The sequence below is a fragment of the Mastigoproctus giganteus genome, chromosome 9 (assembly GCF_048544385.1).
Source record: "Mastigoproctus giganteus isolate SK-2022 chromosome 9, ASM4854438v1, whole genome shotgun sequence".
NCBI classification, from domain to species: domain Eukaryota; kingdom Metazoa; phylum Arthropoda; class Arachnida; order Uropygi; family Thelyphonidae; genus Mastigoproctus; species Mastigoproctus giganteus.
The window spans coordinates 193,665,105-193,691,923 of NC_143583.1; the positions used below are offsets into that span (position 1 = coordinate 193,665,105).

Here is a 26,819-nt window from a genome sequence, read left to right on the forward strand (position 1 = left end):
TGGGTGCAGACAGCTCATTGGTTTTTGTCAATGATATACAGAAATTTGGTTATCAAGGATGAGGAGGTGATTATCCCATTGTATACGGCAATGGTCACGCCACATCTTGAGTACTACATACAGGTCTGGAAGCCTCATTTTAGGAAGGGTGTAGAGCTGCTGGAACAGGTTCAGAGAAGGGAAACCAGATTGGTGAACGGAACAAAAGGGTGCTCTTATCTAGAAAAGCTTCAGTTCTGCAAATTGTAGCTTTTGGAGACTAGACACGTGTATGGAGATCTGATTGGGGTATTTAAGGCCTCGAATGTATTGAGTAAGCTAAATGTTAATGGTATTCTTTCTTTTGCTAAGACCACACTCAATGAGGGGACATAAATTCGAGTTGGGGAAGGATGGTTGCAGGATAGATGTGCAGAAGTTTGCTTTCAAAGAGTAGATGTTTGATTGTTGGAACAGGTTTCTATCTGTTGTTGTGGAAGTGGATGATTAGAATAAATTCAAAACTAACAGAAATTCTTGGAGGGTATGGATGGGTGAAGTGTGTGTTTTTTTTTTCTTTGGCTGTGTTATACAAGCTTGCTTTCTTGCATCATTGCCACTACTACTTAAACTATTTTACTCTGATGGAAGTGCGCTGAAATTCGGTTTTTGTAAATTTTAGTTCTATACTTGAGATGCAAATCTCGTGAAAGTTCAAAAATTTCATAGATCTGCATCTTGAACATAAAACTAATTACATCTTTTTTTTATTGTATTATAAGATGGTTTTATTGCTTTTCTTAAGGTAAAAAATAATAAGTATTGTCTAGAAGTGGACAACGATGAAAGGTTATCAATATGATTTTTTTAATAATATTATTCACGAACTTTTTCACTTTCGGAATAGTTGCTAAAGACATCAGTCATTTGTCCTAATCTGAAAAATAGAGTGAATTCCAGCATTGAAGTTGGAAATCACAATTTAAGAAATATAAAGATAAACTGCAACCTTTTGTTTGAAGATTTTTTCAAGTAGCACTATCATATCTACTTCAAAAATCATCAATGCCATCAACTTGGATAACTTGAAAAAAAAATAAATCCTGTTTGGTCTTTTTCGTGAATCCATTCATATGATCTACGATGGCATTCCGATTCAAATTCCTAATGACACATCATCTCGACGAGTTGTGAAGGCAACAAACAAAACATCCTCAGATCAAGAAGACTGCCATGAAAATTATTTCGTTTTCTATGATATTCATTCGAATTGGTGAAAATCATAAAATCAAACTTTATACGAAGTGACTTCACACTGTATTGACCACACTGGATTTCAAACACTTGTAGCAAAGCCTCTTCGAACTATGATTAAACACAGGTGCACTACCTTCAGCACAGCATCCTCTTATGGTTAAAATAATGTGGATTTTTTTATCCCTACAAGATGATTAAAGTTCACCGATGTGCGCAAAAATCGTTTATATTTTGTTGCTCACGTTTAATTGAGTCCTTACAGTTTTTTCTTTAAAGTCCTTTCTAAAAAAAAAATATGAATATACACAAGCGTATCCAAAATTAAGAAAATTCTCATATGTGGCTTAGAAATCCATTACACTGTATGATTTAACCACAATATGTCCCACCATCTATTAACACTCTAGATTAAACCAACTGATGTGTACCTAATGAATCAATCTTCCTTGATATGAGTTTGTTGGACTGATTGCTGCAGATCACAGAACTGAAAACCATTACTGCCATCTCTAAGCGCAAATTTCCTCGTTAACGTGGAAGAGGCTAATCGTGATGCCAGGGGCGGCAAATGAACAGGCCATGCAGTGTTTGGGAAGGATGGTATTTTTGTTTGTAACCAGGCGCTTAGAAGCTTTTATGGCCCAAGATTACGTGTTTTGCTGTGGAATGATTCAAATTAAATCACACCAGATCGGTGGTTCACGATTAAAAAAAAAATGCGGTAATGGCGATTACTTAATTTGTATTTTTCTTAAAATCAATACATAAAGTAAATCATTTTTCTCTTTTAAAGTGGAAAAATTTGAGTACCCACAAATTCCCGTAAAGAGTGAGCGTGGGCAGCGGTTAGCGGAGTGAGAGATTGGCGTGACAAGTGTCCCCCTCCACCTGTAGGTTCAGTCCAGTCACTCATTCGTTTTATTACTCAGAGAAACCGCCAACCGGCGTGGTGGTTTTGACCGTTATAAAGTAATGAATTGGTTTTGTACTCGTCATGGATCGTTGGTCAAAGACAGGAATCCGTCTCTTACTATCCGTTGAAGCATAAAATATTGACGTTGAAATACAAATTAATGAGGAGCATAAAAAATGATAATAATTCTGCAAATTGGTTCTCAAGATGACCTTCACCAAATTCGTAAGTTGGAGTCATTTGATAAAAATCCACATCAGAATGGCGCTAGCTTCAAAAACCAATATTAAATGGAGAAATTAAGCTTACATAAATGAATAAAATGAGCTTGACTACCTTGAGAAGAGTACTACTGAGTGTTTCAGCACTTTACATAATTTCTGATGGAAAATGATAACGAATTAAAGAAAATATCAATGAGTATCTCAAGTTCCTTCAGACTACTTTGGAGTCTTCCCCAAATTTCCAAAACTAAAAATTGGACTCATAATTCATTCGAATACTTTGTGTCAATGGTTAATGAACAGACTGTGTCCGAAAAAGAAACTCTTATTGATATCTCAGCGATTTTGGACTAAAAACGTTGTTCAGGACTGAAAAATTTAATAAATGTTTGCTTGAGTTAAAAAAAAAAGAAAAAGAATATCCACCAATTCTTCTGCCGTTTCTACCACTTACATTTGCGAGAAGAGCATCTTCAGCTTACCCCTTTTTAAGTCAAAATTCTGCAACAAGCTCGATGAAGAACAAGACAAGCTATCTGTTGTCTATGAAACCAACTTTTCATTGCAGCACTTCGCTTGGGCAAACCAGGCCAGCAATCTCTTAATTATTTGTACGGTTTATAATTATTTGCTTAACTGCTTTGTTACATTCCTTGTAATTATGTGTAATAAATAATTTTTTTATGATTTAAACACAAATTTCCGCGTGTATTTTGTTTCAGTAGGTGAGTTTCTTTTTTCAGTCAAGCGTAAACTCAAATGATATGCCAGATCAATGGCGCGGACAATCCCCAGGATGTCCGTGCTTGGAATCACACCGAGAGTTGTTATCATGTGCTTAGTAATATATTTTCCTTAATCGTACAAATCCGTGAAGTATAACGAATTGATTAGATTTTGGAAAAGCAATTTTAACAATCAGTGTGCGGCGAGGCCCCTCAAATGAGATACTCTGTTGAATTGGGTAGATATTAAATGCTCCTCAATACTACATATTTAGGCTGGAATAGGACTAAAAATAGCTTCGCTAAACAAGGGTAGTCTATAAGAACAAAGATTAAATGTTGCTTCTCGCAGATGAACCAACAGAAGGAAGACCATCTGTTGAGTGGGTCCGTACCATTCATTCATTTATTTGGCTTTCTCAATTTCCCTTCACAATCTAAAACGATTTAAGTGTACCTGCTTTAGTCTGTAAGTATTAGTAGAGACTTTACCAAAGAACAAGCCCAAAAATGCATTGAAGAGCTCGAAATATCGCAGAGGACCAAGAGCTATCCGCTTGCTCAGTAAGTTAACTGCAAAAGTAACAACGCCTAGGCAGAAATAAACACAGTTTTATATATCTTTCAATTTATTGCTGATCTTATATTGCATTCCAGCTGCTCTATCACTATGATAAAAAGTTAGGCACTAAAAAAATCCATTTCTTTGCAGTTCCAGAGTATGACGTCACTCACCTGCGGCTACTCTCGAAGCGAGATGCTACCACCAATACGAAACAGATCCACTTGGCAGCGTTTGGCGAGAGTGTGCACCTCCACTTACAGAAGAACGACGAGTTTGAGGAAAAAATGAGGTCATTCAAAGTTTACACAGCGGAGAGTACCGAAAATGGAGTAAAATACGAGGAAGTCCCAGAGGTGAGCGTTTTTCATATTATTCAATCATTATGGAGTTTTCTATTTTAACTCTTTAGGTCCTTTTTGCAAGCAAGCATTTCAGAAAATAGTGCCACTCTTTATATGCTACATTGTCAGTACGATTCTCTCGTGGCTACCATAGTGGTTACAACCATCGTTCTTATGCACCATGTGAAAGAGGCCTGGGTTAGAATTCCTTAGAGACGGCGGAATTTTTATGAGCTTCCCCCCCCCCCTACACCATGACATAATTGATCTTGGGCAAGGGTTGTGTGGTTTTTCATCCAAGCTGAAGATCCGTCCTGCACCTGTGACTCTCCTGAAGACTGGAAGCATGTACTGTACTATTGTGATAACTATCATCCACATATTGTACTATTGTGATAACTATCATCCACATTTAGAAGCGTAATGCTCATGCGTCTTTATTATCTTCCTCGCGACGAGGAGCATTTATTCGTCACAGAAGAAAACTACTACAAAGAACTTTCAGCATTCGCCCAAGCAGCTTTTACACTCAGAAGAACCCTCCCTCCTCAACAGAGAACTAGACAAACGCAATTACCGAGATGACCCTGCCCTCTCAATACTTCTCACCGTCTTCACATAGGGCCCAAACCCCTTTCCATTTGGAAACCTTCTGGCACCCACGAACCCCTCGAGGTAGGTTACACTCGGATACATTAATGTAGGTCAGGTGTGGCTGACATCCAGTCCTTGGTTGTCGGATTATTTCTTTTTGCTCCCCCCTCTCCTGAGAGGGTGTAAAATAAATAAAAACCCGTACAGAGTAGGATACAACCCGAATTACTTGATGGACCAGTTATTCCCCGACATCCCAAGCCAAAGTGGCTCTCATCTTGCAGTGCACCCTTGCTCCGCAATCTTTTATTTTTTTTCTCTGGTCTGAGTGGACTCCCAGGCCAGAGCAAATCCCTACTTCTCCTCTTCGCTCCGTAAGGGGACGCCTCCTTTCCTCATCCTCCTCATTTTTCCCGCTTTTACTGTCTTCCCCACTCACTTCACCCTCCCCTTTTTTTATTTGGTCTCCGTCCAGAAAGCTCAGGTGACTCTGGTGGAGAGTAGCCAGGCTCACCTCCCAGTGGTGGTGGCGGACAAGGTAGGGTTCTACTAGGGGCCAAGCAGCCAAAGATAACAACAGAACAAAAGACTATACTATCACAAACTCCCGGTAGCACTTTATTCAGCCTAATTTTCCTTAACTTTATATACACGAGACACTAAATTACCTCAGTGGCATGAATTGTTTGTTCTTCTAAATTAATTCCCAAACTAATCCCTTACCTAATTGAACCACTCCAAGCAATTTATAGCTCTATCCTTGCTCATAGAGTTTTCCCTGAGTATTGGAATAAGTACGCTGTAATTCCAATGCCAAAAATTACACAGCCTAACCTCGTGGAGCACTATAGGCCTATGTCTACTGCATCTACCCTGTTAAAAGTACTGGAGAAAGCGCTACTGCCAAAGTTGTTAAGTCAGATACTGGCTGGGCAGCCTCAACAAATTCATTATTCAATAACTACAAGATCAACAATTACTAACCTCTTCAAAGTTCAAGCCGCGATACTAAATGCTTTCCAAGCCGGAAAGGAAATTACAATAATATATGCTGATATAAAAGCAGACTTCGATAGTCTGGATGCACATGCCCTACACTTCATCTGCTCCAGCACGCCTTCCAAATAAAAGGAAATTTGCTGAAGTTCCTACAGGCTCTCCTTACTTGCCAGTCCATTTATTACCATACAGACAATCAGATCCTCCAACGCTTGCAGGAGTTCCACAAGGTGGAGTCATATCTGGACTCCTCTTTACCGCCATGATGATCCCGTTCTGCAATGGTAGAGATGATGTATGCACTTACGCAGACGATATTAAAATCCTAACGTCCATGACCAATACTGTATTGTGTGACCAGATTAATGATAAGCTTCTAAACATATTCGTGTACTTAGATAAATTTGGCTTGGCCCTAAATCCGCAGAAGACTCTAATCATGGTGTATTCGCTCAAAAAGTCGCCAACGCTTGTGTATACAAAACTAAATGGCAAAACTAACCCAGTTATTGAGAAGCATACAGATCTGGGAGTAACATTCGATACTAAACTTAGGTTCAAGTTGCATATTGACCTGATTGTGAAGAAAATGAACTACTTACGTTGGGCAACAAAACAGCACCTCTTGCACGTGAAACAGACTAAAACCGCACGATATTTAAGAATCACAGTGTACGGCGCCGAATTGTGGGCTTCAGCCACCCCAACCCACATTAGGAAAATATATGCGAGTGAATTCTAGCTGCTGAAGTGGGCAAACCATAAGCACCATCTCTCTCAACAGATGAGGGCAGCTTTCTGAACAGCTTAAACTGCAGCGTTTACCAGACATCATTGCCTGGAAACGATTAATAACCACAATCAAAATGATGACTGGCACGATATCGTCACCATGCTTCTGGCAGCTTTGTGAGTGGCACCAAATCCTTGAGACTGAAGATGGCCGATAGGGTTATACCCGCCAGTGTGTTCAGTATTAATGACAGTAATGAAGGCATATTTAGTTTAATGTCCGAGTTTGCTGATGATGCAACATTGCAGGGTGGTTATTAGCAGGAATCGGGGTATGCTGTTCCAACAAGATCTGCACAAACAGGAAGATCTCTCTTAGTGACAGAGAGGAATTTTTCCAGCAGGAAAAGGTGATTTTGCCATTATAATGGTTAGGCCAACTTGAGTACTGCACACACGTCTGGACGCTCCCATTTTAGGAAGGGCGCAGAGAAAGGCAACGAGGACAAAGGGGCAGACAAATTACAGACCTGATTGGAGTGTTTTAGGCTTTAAATCGTTTGAGTAAACCAAATGATGTGGTAGGTTTTTTGGCTATGCTCTATAAGTTTAGTTCTTTGCATCGTTTGATCATAATGTAGTAAAATAAGTGTCATTTCGTTTTTTATCTTTTTACAACTTCCCTATTCACAAACAAGAATACATTACTGCAATGTTTTTGGGGATTTTGCGTAAATCAATTCCTGAAACTTATCTGCTGATCCCAACTGAACTTAATAATGTTTTGGCACATTTTATGTATGAAGTATTTTGTCTAAACCATAATCTAATACGAAGCGTACCTGAGATTCTTATTTCACAAAAATATTATTTAAAAATATGTAAAATATATTAGTTTTTTTAAAACTATCAAATATTTTCCAACTGCTGTACTTAATTGAATGAAATTGGTATTTTACTTTCTTAAACAACGTAAGATTGTTTAAGAAAGTATATATTAGTTGGCAATTTTTGTTTCAAAGATAAAGTGGATAACATAAGCGATTATATTTTATTCCTTACAGGAGGAAAGTGGAGATATTGGCACTCTTTATCACGATCCGCACAACATGGCAGCCTTGGTCCTTCGTGAAGGTGATAACGGCCACATAGAAGTGGTGAGTTTGCTAATATACCTCGATAATAAAGAAACAACATAGCCTATTTACTCTTTCTCTCAGTACTTTGTTCTGGTCTCAGCGAAAGATCTTCAATTTATGGCATATTTCTGGACTTTCCCGAGCGGAGGCCATCTATGGATTCTCAACTCAATTTAAACTATTTAAAGCGATACTTTCTCTGGTATTTGTAAAGTGGCAGTATCGCCATACAAACTGTAGTTCCATGTCCATCTTTTTCTAAGATTTGATGATGGCCTGATGCTTCAATTTCGTGACATCCACGTTTTCCTTTAAATCTCTTTTGTTATTCCTTATTGCACTGTACGGTAGAGACTTAACTTTGCTTGATGTATAAAAACTGTAATTTCATCGCACTTGTAGTAAAAGTAGATAACTTACTGAATGCCCCTCGTCTGTCAATTGAAGTTTGGTTAGAAACTATATGAATAGGTGATAATTCAAAATTAAAGCTAACGGATTTTCCCTATTAATTTTTGGTACTTGAATCTTGTAAGTAGTACAAGGAGTTTCTAGTTGTATGCTCCACGCGTTTGTTTCTTCTGTCATCTACTTCTGGAACCTTGGATATTAAAACCACGAACTGCTTTGTTTTTGTAGGAAGGCACTGTGAGTAATGACCTGGTGATAAAACCTGTACCGCCATATCTAGTGTTGCCCGAGGGTGGCTTCGTTGACGACGAGATGTTCCTGGATGAAGATGAAGAATATGAACGCCGAAGAAACGCTTCACGGATTCGCTCCGTGGATCGCGCACCGAGCAATAGCGAAAGAGGATCTTCTTTGGGCAGCCATATTGTGTATCGGAGGGCAGATATCGACAAGGATTACCTTTTGGATTCTTGTAAGTGCTTTTATTCTCAGGATTAAAGTCACTCTGTATAAGCAGAGACACTCGGTCTCCTTTAGTAAATTTCTTTTGGTGTTTTTAGAATTCATTAAATTCTTAATTTCATCAGTGGCGTCGCTGATTGCGGATATCTTATATTTCAGTGCCCATGGACCAGGAAAACCCCATAAATGGCACCAAAATAGACCACAAAATCAAGAAGCGGGCTATTCCAGATACAGTTTGGCCAGAGGTGCTCATGGTCGTGGACTACGAATCGTTCCTGATTCATGGAAGAGACAGTCATTTCATTAAGCGGTACTTCGTCAGCTTCTGGAATGGGGTGAGTAATTTTGATTTGGTTTCATAGAAAGTTTGCAAGTGATAGAAAAGTGCAGCTGCTTCAAATTCAATTTTCCTCACCCACCAATAGAAATTGGATGCCGATTATGATGAATTTACGATAAAACTATATAAATATAAAGGGTATTTAACTTAAAAAATTCATCGTTGTTTTTAACTCTGTTTATTCTCTCACAGTTTCGATAGAATGAGAGAAAATTTCGAAATCCGATTTAAAATATAACGTGGGGAAGAGGTCTCGTGCGCAGCAATAGATGTGGGGGGGACTCAAAAGAGCGAGCACGTAATTACACAGTCGAGGAAGAGAGGGTGTGTGCTGAGTAATTATCGCTAATTACTATGCCTCGAAGTTCAAGGCTTGTGTGATGTGCAGAAAAGAAATCGTAGTCTATCAGAAGAGAAGGACCTCTTTATGTCATCGTGATGTACGCAGATGGCCTTCACTCGGCAGAACATACTGTTGTGTCCAAGGGAGACTGTCAGTCACGAATTATCTCTCCTTACAATTTGCGTCCTTGACCAAAAGACGGAACGCGATTTTTGACTGTTCCTTCCTGGAGGGATGAATAAGGGAAAGACATAACTACAAAGAGATATTCTCCGCGGTTGTGACATTTGCCGAAAATGGAATCAACTGAAAGTGTGCTGTCGTGGGGAGGGGGGGAGAGAAACAATAGTTGCGTTGTTTCCCTTATGGAAACAGATATTAAAAGGTGGAGTGTTCCTTCTTCGCTGAAAAAGTATTTCTCAAAGAATGTAGCTCGTTCTTTGGTTTCATCGGAAGTCAGGCCCTCTTAATCTGAATTTGCTCTGCTTGTCGTGATCTTATCATAATAATCATTTAAATTTGAAAAAAAGATTTAAAATGATAATTCGAAGAAACTTCTAAAAGACTTAGATAGCATGTGCAGGATGATTCTTCCAATCATATCCAGCCGAGCAATTCGGAGCGGTTTTTGAAGTTCTTGTATTTAGAAAAGTGAAAAGCGACTTCAGGATATGAATACGTCAGAGTATTTATTTGCAAACTTCTTATGACATGAAGGTCAGTTTATGTGCTTAGTTGTGCATAAATCTGGTTAACCGACCTTTCAACTGTCACTCGTTAGAGAGGTTTGGGTTGGGTTACCGTCGATAACTGGAGAAATTTCTAGTGTTCTTCATTCGAGGCTGTAGTTATCCGATTTCATTCGGTTGAAGTGCCCCCTCCATAAACTATTCGGGGTTTTTCGGTCCTCACAACAGGAAAATTGGGCCAGAAAGACATACCTTTTCATTACATTTGTTGTGTTTAGGCAGTGACAGCCAATGTCCAGCATTATCGTTTTGATCACTCACTAAGGTAGCACAATGAGCCATCAACCAGTAGCAAGATACCATCCGGGATGACTTACTAAGGCAGCACAATAAACCATCATCAGGATTCAATCACCAAGTTAACACAATAGGCCACCATTTGCAATGTCGCCAGGTACTACCTTGAGGCACCACTCAGGATCAGTCACTAAGTTCACTTAGGCAGCATAATGATAAGCCGAGACTTGATTTAGTTAGCCTAGGAAAGTTCAAGCAGCCGAAGCCACGATACAATAGAACAGGAGCAAGGTTCACCTCAATACCCTAAAGACTGAGAGAGACTCCCAAAATTGGTTAGCTTTTTCCAAAGGAAACCAATCCCGTAATTCATGAAAGGCAACGACTTATCATTTCAATTATAGTTATGCATTAAATTAGGAGTAAGCAACCCACCATATTCAGAATACTTTGCCTCTCATCCATACTTACTCCTAAGATATTTAATATAAAAATTGCGTTCGAATTTATAACCATATAGTTTCCCTGCAGGAATTCATCCAGTCTGATCTGTAGTTAGTTTTAAAAAGATTCATATCATAGTATAGTTATCTTCCAATTAAACACATGCTCTTGGAAACTCCTCTTTAAAGTTTAATAATTGTTTATCGTCCTCTGTAAAACTAGTCTAACTTGGTTCCATTCAAATCACAGACTTGCACATTCCTGGTAGTTATAAAATACATGATCCCAAGCCTCTTCAGAACCACAGAAGCAATTAATTCATTCAATTATCTTCACTTGATTTAACTTTGCGAAATAGATCGTGAATACTCAAAAGAAAAGTACATTGCACGCCTGCAGCAATATCCAACGTATTGCTGCCCCACCATTAAGTGTTCCCAAATCCTCGTCTTCTTGGGGTTATTTGCAATATTTATGCTAAATCTGTAAGCTAAAGAGCGGCGCAAATAGGACTCTGTAAATTAAGTTTAAGTTTTTGACATACCATGATGACATTTAGAATTATATTCTAGTTGTTTCTCTTGAGGAAACTAGTTTAAGACTTGAATTACTTCCTTTCATGCTGAGTTCGTTCCTGATTTGAAAGCCTTTGAAATTTTCACAAACTTTCAGCTAGCTGCACCAAAGACCAAAGATTATTTTTCCAAGATGCCAGTTTCAATCTTTAAGAGAGTTGTTTCGTAGGTGGGCACAATTCAGGTTCTTACTATGACAGCGTAGTATGTACTGTCATAATGATCTTATTTTCACATATCTGCACATAATGTTAAATTCAGACTTACCTCACTGACTAGGGGGCGGGGGGGTATATGTTTACAAGCACTCATACCACGTATAAATGGATTAACATTTCTGCCTGCAATCTCCTGAATCATTTCTTAATGTCTTAATTTTTCCTTCTTTCCTGTCAGGTAGACTTGCGATACAAGCAGTTGTCCAGCCCGAAGATTCGCATTAGTCTGGCAGGAATGATTGTAGCCAAGGTAAGTTACATTATTTACTGTCTGTTGTGTTGTACACCTAATTGCGAAATTAGACATTAACATGTAGCTTGGTGAGCAATTTTCTATAACTTTGTAGATTGTCCCCACTTTTCTGAGGACTTAATGTTCAGAGAGAAAATTTAATTAACTATGTAATCCACTGGACCTATTCGCAATACAAATCCCTTCAAGAAGATAAAATCTTTATCAGTATGGTCTTCTGGCCTTCCATAGATGAGATGATGTCAGATTTTCCAGTCCATAACGTTTTTAAGAAATTTGAAGTGGTATTGTTGGAAAAGTTTCCTGTGATGTTATTTAATCTTCCACGAAGTTTTCGTGCATAAAATCGAAACACTAAATCCAGGTCTTTCCGGGAGTCGTGTTACAGTTTAAAATGCAGATAACTTGATTGATATTAATTCCAGTTCTTTTATCTTCATTTCAGGCTGAAAACTCTCAATTGGAATGATGTTTGAAATCAAATACCTTTCAGTTACATCCGCCCAGCATAAATTCATAGAAGAATTGTACTGTTGGACCACAGTGTCGCTCGTCGACAATTTCCGCACAGAAGGAGGTATAAGATGGGGAACTACCATCCAATTAGATCACTGGAAACTGCAACAGTGCAAAAATAATCGAGCTTCTGTCTGTTTTTTAAGATACAAAAAATCCGACAATGTCCCATTTATTTCAGCATGCTTGTTCGCCTGATTATGAAGGATATATTTTCTGGTTAAAGTATCAAAAAGACATTCCCTAAAAGAACCGTTCAAGAAATTAAGGGTTCCTTCGTAGAAAGAAAGAACTCATGGCTAATTCGAAGACCCAACTTCCGTTATATTCTTCTTAAAAGCTAAATGTATTGCAAAAAAAATCTTTGGATATTTACAGCGAAGATAGCAGAAACAAGCTGGGTAACTGCCACGTTGCCTAAATCTTTGGCATTTTCACCATTAAATCCGTTGATTTTCAAAAGGTCTGGTGCTGATGAATCGGCTGTTCGAATAGAAACCTTTAAGAAAATCAAAGGAGAGAAGATAATAAGATATAAATTCTGTCCATATTGCTGAGCGACTTCAGGTATATGAAAAAAAGAAACGTGTAATTAAAGCAACGAATGAAAGAAAAAACTGTAATAAAGATGCAATTCTAAGAAAGACTACAGGCTGTATGCTATTCACAAATATTACAATTTCTCTTTAATTAAGAAGCAAAATCGATCTATCACTTATAAAGAATGGGCAATGGAAACGGGTGACTCCTAATTAAAACCTTGCCAATTTTCCATCTTCTCTGCTTCATTAAATAGTCCTCCTCTGGACAATTCTAATTACTCGACGAACCGAGAAAAAAATTTAAATTTCACACTTTATGATTTTTTAATTACTGTCTTTGAGACGCTTTTCTCTGACTCTTTAAGAATGCAGTCAGCAAATTACTTTGATGATACGATGAAATAACCCCAGCCATCTGATAGTTAATTTGTGCCTAAATGCATTTCTAGTTATAACCGATAATGGAACAATTCACACATGCTAAGGAACAGTGGGTTGTTATATTCCTTTTTCCCTTTTTTGATTAACTGCCTAATTCTATGGATACGATCTATTATAGTTCTCTTTTTCTTCTTTGTAGCCTTTGTTTAAAGATAAGCATTATTTTGGAGATTTTTCTGAATTTAAGACATTGGTTTGTGGCTTAATAAAGATTAAGCCACAACCACATGTCCTCCCTGTCTCAGAAGTTCAATCAAAATTCCATCTTCTCCATTCTTCATTTCCTCCTCTATATCTCTGTGTAAAAATTCTATTCTTTTGAATATTTTATCTCTGTTCTTTGTAAGTGTACCATTCTTCTTTATTTTACAATAATTTTTCGTTTCCCTCCAAAAATCACAAAAATTAAAGATCTTTGCAAACTTTTCATCATCGTCTTTTTCGGATAGATTTGCATTTTTCTGAAAATTTCATTTTATTGGGGAGGGGGTTAAATCCCTTTTCATGAAATCCATTGTTTTCCATGTCATTTCTCTTCCTTTAAATTGATCTTTATCTCTCCTATTACAAATACACTTTTGAAATATTTTTATTATAGCTTGATTGATGTCGCCTATATTATTCTCATAGAAGTTTGTTCCATTTATATTTCAAGATCATTTTTATAATCATCTACTTGGCTGCTCAATTTTTCTATATTTAATGAATTTTCCCTTGAGCTAATCTTTTCGAAACACGTTGGTAAAAGTCTTGAAATTTTATGTGAATCAGCATAAATACTTTTACCAAATAGTAATCAATCATATGTGTAATGACGTTAGACGACTTTAAATAAATACATTCTGAAATTGTAGATGTGGTTCAACGTGCCTGGTTCCTTGACTGGACGAGAGGTTGAATTGTTCCAGAATCATAAAATACTGATTTTTGTACACAATGGAATATATAATACAGATGTACAGTAGCCAACTCTTAGGAAATAGAATTTTTGCTCTTTTTAACTCCATCGCATTCATCATGTACCCATCTATGACATGATATGCATTGCATCATGTCGTGCATCCATTAAACATCACAAAGCAATACCAGCTTTCATTATCTTGCTGTTCTTCAATAGGTCCCGGAGTTCTGGGACCCTGTTGGTATTTAAGTTTATTCCTTTAGGCTGTCGCTGTTTCATCTGAAGAGATTGCTTGTAAGTTCAAGAACAGTTCTCTTTTCTTCGTTCAAAAAATAGTAGCAATTGTTGGAGAAATGCCTTCTTTGGGTGTTAGATTGCTGAGTACCACAGATGGAGAGAAATGGTGATCTTGAAATACATTCCTGTCAACTGGCCAAACTCTCGTTATGGCAACAGAAATAGAAACAACCATAGAGTATGTTTATCCAAACAACTGACATATTGAAATTGCGAACGCAACCACCGGCCTGGATGAAGGCCAGCTCACTCTTAAGCGCGATATGGATTCTGGATTAACAAGTTTCAAACATTAATAAATTGCCCGATTCATAATACTATTAGTTTAAACATATTTTCCTGAATTATCTATTTTTGCGAAGTATCAAGTTAATTGACACAACAGTTAAAAAGAATCTTTGAAAATACGTTTCCTTCATTGGACCACAAGTACATTCTAAGCAACAAAGCGCTATCTTGTATTCAGCATTCTCAAGTAGAGTAGTCAAAAGATAACAAAGCAAGAAAATCGGCAATAATTCGAGGAAATTCGATTCTATTGATGAATATTAATCAATTATAAAGATTCAGAAATCACCGAGAAATTATCACGAGAATTGAAAGCCTTCAAATAAGATAAAGCGCATCAAAAACATACTTTTCAATTTCGCCCTACTTGCTCAATGAAGGCGAAAATATTGTGGCATTCTACTGGCAAAAATGTATAACAATTCTTCGTTAGATGCTAGCACAAATGTTAATATCTTATATTTAACAAGGTGGTCCAATTCAGGAAACCTTCCCCTATATTGAAACAGAAACATAATTTTTTCGAATAACTATTTGGCCGTGAAGATTCTCATTTATTCAAACTTTTCTTTTCAATGCCATATTGGTTAACTAGTCTTAGTAGGGGATGGGTGTATAGTGCTCTCTGAGGATTTCGTTGTTCTCGTTTTGTACACCTTTTAAAAGATATTATTGGAGTTCGAGGGAAAATTTGGGCATGCAGAATGGTTCTTTGACCGAAACGAACCAATATGGAAGATACGAAATTTAGAGACAGTAGTCTCCCGAAAATTAGCAGTTGATAACTTCGAGCCGAGGTTCTTCCAAACTCGTTAAGTATTAATTAAATTCCAATAGAAATAAGAAGGGTCCTTAATTTCTGATGCAGCAGGAACATGAGAAAACAAGAATCACCTTAAACTAGTCTAACTCTTGCAATTGGAACCTGTTTGGCCCAACTGCCAAACGTTTGTATATTCCTTTGAATATGTTGGGGTCTATAACGACAAATGCTTAGTGGAAAAGTAATTTTACGAAACGAATCCTGCGCATATTATGCATTGTCAATATTTAATCCCTTACTGATTCAGTGAACAGAAAACAAACTTTGTTAAAACTTTTCATCTTTAATGACTCCAAGGTCTCGTTCCAAGAAATTAAAGTATTCTCCACATGGAATTTAATCATCTTAGCTTAACAAGAGTTCTCAGGAGTATTGAAGCAGGAAAATATTGTTTATTTGTCATAATTAGGTTTTCTCCTATTTTCTCTCCCAAGTGGCATTCAGCACAAATGTAAGCTTAAGATGTTTAGAGTTTTCAGTTTGATTTCCTATTTTTGCGCGTGAAATCTTTGTGACAGACAAAACATAATCCTTTAAGAACTTGGACTTCATCAAAGAAAATGTTCTTCTTTAACAATACAATTAGAACAAGGGATAAAGTCGGCTGTTTGGATGTTAAGCTTCTGCACTTCATCAAAAAGGTCAGACGAATGCAAACTTTACTTTCTGAGAATATTTGTGATCGTTAAAATCTAACAAGTTGCATTCGTCTAGTTCAACTGATAACCCAAACATTATTCGGTTGTCTGTTGTTTCTTGCTATGACGTTTAGATTTAGAGACTTTCCCCTCGTCTCCCCACTCCCTAAAACAATGAAAATGCGCAATCCATTTTTATATTAGTAAACCCTCTCTTGTCTCGAGGTCTAAATATTCTTCATATATCTTCTATAACTAATCGTATTATTATTATTTAAAATAATGTCGCATAACTTTCTTCATTCCTGGACTGTTTTTCGCAACACACTAAACGTTTAACAAAAATTCTTTCCAGAACCCAGAAGCCACTCCGTATCTGGAGCAGAATCGACTTCCTCGTCCCAATCACGATGCTATTGATGCTGCTGCTGCCCTCACCGATATAGGAAAATATCTCTATCGGGAGGCTCGAATGCCTTCTTATGATGTCGCCGTGGTCATCACGAAGTTGGACATGTGCAGAAGACAATATGAAGGAGGACGCTGTAGTCGTGGAACAGCAGGTAAGGGAGGGAAAAGTCTTTATTTCACAGCACCGAATATTTACAGCTTCATTCCCTGAAATCTTTATATTACCATAAGAAACTCTCCCTTTCTTTGTAGGTTTTGCTTATGTAGGAGGAGCATGCGTAGTAAACAAAAGGCTGGAAAAGGTGAACAGCGTAGCGATTATTGAAGACAGCGGAGGCTTTAGTGGCATCATCGTAGCTGCCCACGAGGTGGGCCATCTGTGAGTAAATGTAACCTATGTGTAGATTTTTTTAGTTATGTAAGGATCTAATGAGGAGTACCTGTCAAAAAAGTTCCACGACTCTTCATTAAACGACAATACAGAGAAGACATCCAGGTGAAAATGAGCAACACTGATTTCCAATGTCCTGGGACTTTTTAATGGGTGTGTCTCATAATTTTGTGGTAATTGAGAAGACGGACCGTTTCTCCTTTATGAGGGTAAAGAGAAACGCTCTTAACTGTAAAATACGACATAAAACATGGCTCTACTCGAGTTTCAATGAAAACATTGGGGTAGGGAGTTATATTTTGCAGCTGCCTTCTGATATTCTGTCTCTTTTATTGTTAGATTAGGTTGTGTTCATGATGGATCTCCACCTCCCAGCTACCTTGGCGGTCCCGGAGCGGCTCGTTGCCCTTGGGAAGACGGATTTATCATGAGCGATTTGCGTCACACCGAGAGGGGATTCCAGTGGTCCTCGTGCAGCGTGGAGCAGTTCAAACACTTTCTCAAGTGAGTACTCCAATCTGAAGTCTCGCAGTGGTATTTGATATAAATTCTATATATCCAGGGCAGTCACTTAAAAATAAAAATAAAAACATATATCGGTATGGGTTTATCTTTCCATGACAATTTATCATAGTTAAAATGTACAACTCGTAGATGGCAATTCCAGCGTGATCCCATGTTCTCGTGGTAAAGTAAAGTAAATGGACCATAATCTGGTCCAGTGTAGGTTGACAGATTGACCGTATTTAGTGGTCTGGGGCTTGATGAACCCCCGTGTACTCAAAGAGCGTGTGCTACTGCACTCCCGCTTCTGACCACTCGGCTACAGAGGCCCGTTGTTCTCATGGTAACGACCATTAATTGAACAAACTGTATCCTCTCCAACTTCTATTAGTGTATGATCTGCTAGTTTATCCGCGTTGTCTTTGATTAAATTTTTGATGCCCATTTATCATTTAGGCAACCTCTTAAGGACTTTTTTTTAACCTTAAAGTACTTAGTAATACAGACTTTTGTATGTTTTCTCATTCTCTGTCTATTTAACATTTGAGAAAAATTGAAATTGTCCATTCCTTAACCCTGCCACCATTTTGTACAATTTAAAAGGAATATTAAAGTACTTTCATCGTTTTGTAAGTGTTTCAGCGGCCAGGATGACGCTCTGATTATTTGGACTCACATTCGAATTCTTAGTGGCTGTAGTACTGACAGACTTTTGATAAAGATTTTTTCTGCTTTGAATCAGGGTAATAAATGATTTCCTATTTAGACAGAACATATTTATATTAAAGGGTTCTTTACCAATATTGTCCAGAAGACTTTCATGCAGCTGAGAACGGCGAACTTCCTTTTAATAAACGAAAACATACATCCCTGGCGTTTCTCGGAGTCATTCTACAGCCCTTGGTCACCCTAGTTCAGTTTAAATTTTTATGATGAGAAATTGCGACCTGTAATGAATTTTAAATATTTATTTCGCAAAGAGGCCAGTCATGATTACTCGAGGATCACGCAACTGTAGACAAATAAACTACTTGGAACGAACACTGCAGGACTCTTCATCTTCTAAGGCTGCTGTTAATTCTCGCAACTGATTTAGACATACTTCTGTCAGATTTCTAACATCGGGAGAAAAAGGGTCAAGGTTGTCGCTGCGACTAATGAGTGTTGAATTATGTTCTTCAGCATGTAAACATTTTCATCCTTGCCTTGGGAGAGCCCGGAGGTCAGGGTCGTCAAGACCGCAGTTAGTGATTAACCCTTTTAACCTCCAAATGGCGTAACTTTCTTTTAGTATCTCTCCTTTTTTTTTATCTTCCCCAAACAGTTGTAGTTTCCGCCGCATTTCATTTAACACCATCTTGTTACTTCGACCCGGGTGGCCTCGTCACAAAGAGAAATGTTATCACGCTTCCCAAGTTTTCCCGCATCCATTGATTGCTACTGACAAGGGCAACGCAATGGGAACAAATCAGAGAACGGCTGATTTCTCCCGAACTTCCGTGTTCTGAGTGGAGGACCCAACCATCACACAAAACACACCATAAATGAATACATCTTTATGCTTTCGATATCATAAACCAAGAAATCTCTTTATTTTAGTAATGGTATTTGCCTTATTCGGTTAAGTTCTGCAATTTTCGTCGTTAATTACAAACACCGTTTGCTATTCTAATCATGTTCACCTTATAATCTCTTCGGTCACACTACTTTAATAACAGTTCCACTCTAAGCGCTAATGCATTTCTCTCACATCGATTTTCGTATTGCCTGCATAATTTAACAACAGCAGCTGTAGCCTACGAATAATGGGATCCTTCCTTTTGCTCAGACTACGCACACGAGAGGACATAAATTCAAATTGAGGAAGGATGGTTGCAGAATAGATGTGTGGAAGTTTGTTCCAGCAATCAACCACACGCTGGCTAAAGGCAAACTTCCATCTGATGTTGTGCAAGTGGAGAGCTTAAATAAATTCAAAGAAGATCTAGACAAATCGTTGCAAAGGTATGGATAGGTGAAATGGGACGGTTTTGTTTCTTTGGCTGATGCTGTATTACAGGACTTAAAGTTCGAATGAAATTTCAGCTGGTGTTTTTGAAGCCCTATAGAGCTCACATGTGTGCATTTGCTGTTGGTTGAATCCAAGTATCCTTATAAGTTGTATTTAATACATCAGACTTTTTTGCCTCTAATTGTACGAATGAAGCGAGGTATAATTTCCTGTCAATTAAGACTTGTCCAGTTTTAAAATCGCTTGAACCGTGAACTCACCTAATTGGATAATGTCTTCTAGGACAAAAAAAAAATACTTAACGTGGCCACAAATCACAGCATTCTTATATTTCATCACAATTTCAGATACTTTTGGCACAATAGAACGGTTTGTGTTATATGGCGCGAGTATCTGTCCTAAAGAATACCTGACATGACCACCTGAGAACTAACTCATCTGCCCATAAAGTGGATATGTTCTCTGCTTAAAAAACCCGAGTTTTCGGTGTGGTGGGGGAAGGGGAAAGACTTTCTGTCCACGCCTGAGAAAAATTGACTCTGCCACTGAGAGGGAGAGCCCATAAAAGTTCCTCGCGTCATTGATAGGATTCATTTGAGCGCGTTTTCAACATAGTGTTGGGAGGACGATGATTATAACCACTGTTACCCACGAAAACATATAAAAGATACAAGCCTAAGAGGACCAATGTAACCGAGTGGTCTTTGGAATGGAAGAGCACACGCTCTTTGAATGGATCATCGTTCAAGCTCGCGTGACTACTAAAGATTGCATTCATGATTTACTGCAATTCCTCTGACCTGGTGGTCGTGCCGGAGTATACACAGGAATATATATTTTTATATACTAACAGGGAAAGGTCACATGATAAGTGAATTGGTTCAATGAGTTCTATCAGCGCATTTTTTCTTTGGAAGGGAAACTTGCGCTGAGATGTCCGTAAATATATTTTAATAAATTTTGAGCACTGTTTAGGATGGCTGCTAAGATTACAGCCATTCAAGTTGACAACATGAAGAGCTCTGTAATTGCTGCTGAAAGATTCGAGTTAATACACTCTCAACTTCTCGTGCCTTTCTTTCTTGGCTACTAAGCTCTTTAATTCATCTAACATCCATTTCGGTCTAAATCCTGAATATATATTTTTTTAATAATCTAAACATCGAACTAGCGAGATCGATGTTTAGATTATTAAAAAAAGTTAACATAGCTGGTAAAAATCTCCCCTGAGTGTCCACCTGTATCATGCTGCACGTGAGTTTAGGTTCTTCACCATTCATTCCCTGTTATCCAATTTTCCATATTAGGTGCATGTCCACCTTAATAATTAAACTAGAGTTAATCTGTTTCTTGGCGTAATAATTGCATCCAAGGTTAGCTTAAAGTACCGCTTTTGAGATGGCAAACAGTTTCCCAGCAATCCTATTTATCCATCCATCTCAGGAACCAGTATTCCATGAACAGTAAGGCCTCGATAAGAAATTTAATTTTTCTTTTCATTTAGTTTCAAACCAATATAGTCTGGATAGTCTTCAACTTTCCTGGTTGTAGTGTTTGCCTCCTCGATACATCAAATGCAGTTTCTTGCTCTGCAGAAGTAACGAAAAGAGAAAAATTGAATCATTGGCATCAAATTGTTTATAGATTTGAGCGAGAAATAGTACGTGCCACTGCAAATTGGGTGGTGAACAATTCATCCTCCTGCGGTTACACGATAAGTTTCTGCTTTATTTCCGTTAATTAATATAACTTGAAAAAAGTTCAACTACTGTATCTGTAGTAGTGTTTCCATTAAATTTTCTTACACTCGATTTTCGTGGAACGACAGAGTGCACGAACTGTGGTCTGTTCCCAAAGCAGTGCTGACTGATAGTGTTTAAGATTTCCGATCTTAAACACCATCAGTCGAAATAGATTCCATCACTTCTTCCAAATAATTCAAAATTTATTTGGAAGAAGTGATGGAATCTATTATGCATGTATTGTATATTTCTGTTATGAATAATAGATGGTCAGGCCCTACTTTGTTCTTATTGGGAGACGCTTAATCGCTTCTTTTAAATTATCCCTAGTGATAATAATTTCATGAGTTTGCATCTCCACTGTCTGTGGTCTTTATCAACCTCTTTATTATATCCTGCATCCCGCCAATTTTTTATTCCGTATTGATGTGGTTTTTTTTTAGGGGCATTCCAAATTCTGTCCAATCTTTAAAAAAATCTGGTCCGACATTCCTTGCTTATTATTCTCTTTTCTTTTCTTCATCTTGCTCTTATGAACCTTGGCCCGATCAGTCGGGTTTTCAGTTCTTTTATATTCTCTGCATACCTTTTTTTATTTTTAAAGCTTACTTTAATCTGCGGAGTCAACCAAGAGTTTCCTGCTTCCGAGATCTTCAGTTCTTTAGCCGCTCCTTCACAGGCAATATGCAAGCGCAACTGCGAAATCAGATATGTGCCTTCGGAAGAGACTTTGAACATAATATTGTGCAAGGCATTTCTGAATGACATCGTTTTTAATAAATTTTGTAGGGATCGCATTAAATTTATTATGTAATGATGTTCTGATCGACTGCTTGTCTTTGATTGATCAGAGAACAATTCCATTAAATTAATATCTAAAGAATTAAATCCAGGCACTAAAGCGACTGCCTAGATTCAATCTATTTTAACATACAGGTTTAGATCCCCATCATCATTGTGTACACATCTGCTTTTAAGCTTGAGACGAGTCAGGTTAAAAGCTGAATTCTGATGATATGTGACTAAGACATTTGTATCTTTCCCTTCCCATCTATGAAAGTGGATATTGCAGCTTAAAAGTTTTCTTAATGAGAGCTTTTGCTGTTTCAAATCGGGAAGAGTCGTTTTTAAATAAAATCATTATTACTCCCTTTTATGTTCTCTTCCTACCGAGGCATTTTTAGATATGCTGCTGCTTGATAATACGTCCAGTTGTTTTCCATCTTGAAGCCATGTTTAAACTGAACAAAGTCCAAATCAGAAGTAAGTAACAAACTCTGCAGTACATTTCTTACATTTTGTAAGAAGATGGTTCTTTGCCAAATTGCATCCCCACTCCTCTCCATCTGTTAATTACTATCGGGGTGCCCTCAATTCCTATTTGTAGACCATCTGTAAGGCTTCTCAAGAGCCGCCATGGGACAGATATTTAAGTCCAGCAGCCGTGCTTCGTTGTTGTTGACCGGGCATGAGATAGTAAAAAGAGAGTTGGATGTCTCGCCTTCTTTTGTTTGATTTCCACGTCTGTCCGTATTCCCTTAGCGTGCATTTCTTTGATAAGGCTGAACGTAGTCTGTGGATGGAATTTTGAGGCGAAAAAAATTTCTCTTTTGTCTGTTCAGCAGTATTGTTATACAGGGTGTCCCAAAATTCACTAAGTATTTTGGTTTGGTGAAACAGAGTTATTTACAAATAAATTTCATTACGACCAATAATATTTTAATGTTTTCTTTTCAGACCCATAATTCACGATGAATTTTCCAGAGCGAAAACCCAAAGCTTCATTCCTTTGATGTAACACATCAAAGGAATGAAGTTTTGTGAAATTACGGAAGGATTTTCAAAGGGATTTCATAGTTCCCGGACTATGAACTGCGATTCGTGCACTGGTGAATAAGTTTAAAAGAACTGGGTCTATGCGTGACGAGGAGAGATGTGGACCTCCAAGGGCAGCACGTGAAAGCATTGAATCAATTCGAGAAATATTCGAAGAGGACCCAAAATTATCAGTTTGGGAGAGATATCGAAGACTTAGCATATCCAAGACATCAGTTCACAGAATTTTGCGTTCGACACTGATGAAAAAGCCCCACCACATCCAAGCGTTGCATGACCTGCATGCAGAAGAATTTCCACATCGAGCACGAGCAGCAATGTGTGCAGAACTTGTCGATCAAATCCAAAATAATAGCTTAATGGACCACATCTTGTTCAGTGATGATTAGGACCGGGACTATGAAATCTCCTTGAAAATCTTTTCCTAATTTCACAAAACTTCATTCCTTTGATGTGGGATGTAACAACAAAATTCGCTCTCGAACATTCATCATGAATTATGGGTTTGAAAAGAAAATATCAAAAAAAATAATAAAAATTATAATAACATCTCTAACATATTACAAAAGCTTATGTAAAAAAGAATAAATATATTTGTCGTAATGAAATTTATTTGAAAATCACACCGTTTCACCAAAATATGCAGTGACTTTTGAGACACCCTGCATTTATCGGCCATCTTTTCATTTTGATCTGGGCACGTGTTCTGCGAAGGATAGCTATCCCTGTCAGTCGAGAAGGATGTAAATCTTCTAGGCAATATCTCGAATGCTGTCATTCCTGCTTTGGATGTAAATAAAAGAGTTTCATTTTGACGGTTTTGGAAATGTTGAAATTGCTGGTTTCTCTTTAATTGATCACACAGAGTTTCCCCAGATACAAATCGGAAGATTAGAAGAAAGAATTATTGTTCTACCTTCGAGGAAAGGAGGAGATGTATTTAAGATCTTAAATATATCTGCGCAATAGGTTTATTTGAGGTCGTTCATCAGCAACAAATCAAGTTGAGGAATACGTTATTCGATAAAGAAGATGCACCATACCCTTCCTACTATACTTTATATAGAAGAGCATAAAATTCGGTAACTCGTGTGTTTTTTTTTTTTTTTTTTATTTCCCTTCGAATTCACTGTATAAATAAGTCCGGGTCCTTTACCCTGCTGAAAAAAAATAATGGATAAAAATCTAGTGGCCGACTGAGTTTTAAATTTAGATCCTTTCGATATTACCCTTATGTTCGGCGTCACTTGATGTATTACAGATATCATGAAAAACAATGAAGTAGATTATTTATTACCAATAATTGAACTCTAAACAGCGTCACATTTTTAAATAATCCCTTAAAAATTAAAGCGGATTTGTCGCTAGATATCTTCTTAAAAATATCGAAACAGGCTTTCAACCACTGGCGCTCAATATCGATAACCATGTATTTTTATTTACAGCGTCCAAACTTCATTGGAAAGAGCTGCATCTGCTCACAGTCTGTTGTTGGAAAGCCAGGAGCTTCCGAGAACAGAAATGCCAGCACAAGGAGCTGGAGTTGCAGTGGATATAGCAGACTCAAGCTTCCACGATTTCACAGAATTCTAGGTAATTCGGCATACACCATACTGCATTACAAATGCAGAAGAGTCTTCCGCCTAAGAAATATTGCAGTTGCAAAGGCTTGGAGAGCGAAGAAGTTCTGTTTATCAACTAGAAGAGGAGAGAGAGAGAAGAGAAAAAAACATTATTACCCTACTGTCATTATACACTCCTTCAATAGTACTGTTCCTTGATCTCTTCACCCTAGCCAACTCCTACTCTCTTATTATACCACAATTATTCAACATCCACTCAGAAAATTGTTTGCAGATGGACTCCAGAAATGGAATTAGTCCTCAGTGGTTACAATACAGACCACCAATATTAGTTACAGTCATCTGACACAAATCACTCCAACAAACAGGCAAATCACGAAAACAAAACAATTACATCCTAAACTGTTTTAACTAAAGTAATAGGATTATTTTTCAGTGGGTGATTTTATCCGCATTGTACCAACAATTTCACCATTGAGTTGTTAAATACGGTGAAAGGGTTGTTTAGAAAGTGTGAGATTAAGCGGCCAATAGTACGATGGGTCGTCTCTGCGCCATGGTATATTTTAATCCAAAAATCAAGTTGTATAAATATCCTCGAAATTTGATAGATAGTGGTGTCGATCAACTGTCATTAGACTAGGAGTGAATGTTACTGTCCTATGTTTTTTGAAACGAAGTAATGGCATCATTTGAGTTTTGAATTCCAGAATCGCACATTTTAATGCATTTGTAAGAACAAAATTCTTACATTTATCCTAGCGAATGTTATGTTATAAATATTATAACATAACAAGAAAAAAAAGATGTAAATAGTAAATAATATTATTTACATAGGATGATTTTCAACCAGATTTCGATCGCTCTGTACCATACAGTCAAGTAGGGGAGGATTAACGTAACAACGGGGGGTAGCAGGACGGTACACAAGACAATGGGAGCACTGGAACACTAGTACAAAGGGAGCACCGCAAGGCCAGTTCATGGTCGCATAAACAGAAAGTGAGCAGCTCTTTGGAAGAAAGAACAAGGGAACCGACTCCCCCTTGTGGAGAGGAAGATTTTAAGAACTAAGAGGGTGAAGAAAACCCTGGATGCGATATACACTATGTAGAAATAGCTAGCCCATAGATGAAACAGACCGACTCCTTGAGCACTTATTAATTTCAAGGATCGGTAGAGAAGAAACAGAGTGGACTAATAGCGGTAAGTGAATCGGGAATGATCACAAGGAAATATCTAGAAATTTCTAGACGCCCTGTAGTTCATCGAAGTTGATGAAAATTTCGTAAACAGGAAGTTACCCCAGGAGAGGGAGGGCCAAGAAAAAGCGGAAGAAGTGGGAGAGAGCGAATGAGAATAATGAGATGATGGAGAACGAACGACGATTGGATTAAAATAGAATGAGCGGCTGAAACAAAAGGCAGATGCAAGAGGGAAGTGAGGAGTTTTATGGGGAGAGTTAGGAGTTTGTGGAAGAGTTGTGAGTTTTGGCAGTGTGGAAGTTTAGAGATGCCTGAGTGATGTGCGGCTGGAAAGAAATCCCGAGAAGTGCCGGGAGAATCGCCAGAAGGTAGCGGACAGAGTAATGAGTTGTGGGAGTTGCTGTTTTAGAGTTGTTGGAATAGGAAGGAGATAACCGTTGAAAGATTTTTTATTTTATTTTATTTTTTTTATTTTATTAATAAAAAGATACACAACAGGTAACCATTAACAGTGTATCTGAGATCAGATCAATAAACATAATAACAATAATGTGAAATCCTACAGGACGATAAACATTGATACAAATTCAAACAATAAAGCATATGTACAAAAGAGGATTGTATTAAGTTACCGGTAAAACAAGTAATAATTAATCCGTTAGAGAATAGAAAAATAATATAACAAATAATAAGCTACAATAATTAGATGTGAGCTAGTCACTTTGCAGTTTAAGTGAAGAGGCAAACTTGTGGATGGAGTTCATCAGTGATTGGGAGTTGTCAAAGAAGTCAATGAGAGAGTCATTTGCTGATTTGCTGATTCTGTTCAGTGGACTGAACTTCATTAAGTCCGTGTTGGCAGAGTCAAGGCGAAACGGTGTAAGGTTCCTGACTTGTCTACAGGGAGCATTGAAGTTTATTTTACTCAGGATATCAGATGCTTCATAAATTCCAGTGATTACTTTGGCTAGGAGGGCGATGTCAGCAGTAACTCTTCTAGTGCACAGAGGCCTTAGATGAAAGTAATCACACAGCGATTCATAATACACTGAGTGATAGAATAGAGGATTGCGGTACGTAAGGTAACGGATAAAGTTTTTTTGGACTGCTTCAATTTTGTTAGTTAAAGTCTTTGTGTGAGGATTCCAGATGGGTGAACTGAATTCAAGGATTGGCAGTACAATAGT

General features: G+C 37.7%; 1 protein-coding gene across 2 annotated transcripts in view; it reads left to right on the forward strand.

The window, feature by feature from the left end:
* LOC150080992 (A disintegrin and metalloproteinase with thrombospondin motifs like) overlaps nucleotides 1-26,819 on the forward strand; it is a 95,158-nt gene that overhangs the window by 32,566 nt on the left and 35,773 nt on the right. For both annotated transcript variants that reach the window (XM_090382149.1, XM_090382150.1), the window contains exons 4-11: nucleotides 3,811-4,016; nucleotides 7,394-7,486; nucleotides 8,108-8,351; nucleotides 8,501-8,679; nucleotides 11,429-11,500; nucleotides 16,305-16,512; nucleotides 16,613-16,739; nucleotides 17,091-17,255. In XM_090382149.1, coding sequence (XP_090238275.1) covers nucleotides 3,811-4,016; nucleotides 7,394-7,486; nucleotides 8,108-8,351; nucleotides 8,501-8,679; nucleotides 11,429-11,500; nucleotides 16,305-16,512; nucleotides 16,613-16,739; nucleotides 17,091-17,255 — 1,294 coding nt within the window. The remainder of the gene's footprint in view (nucleotides 1-3,810; nucleotides 4,017-7,393; nucleotides 7,487-8,107; nucleotides 8,352-8,500; nucleotides 8,680-11,428; nucleotides 11,501-16,304; nucleotides 16,513-16,612; nucleotides 16,740-17,090; nucleotides 17,256-26,819) is intronic.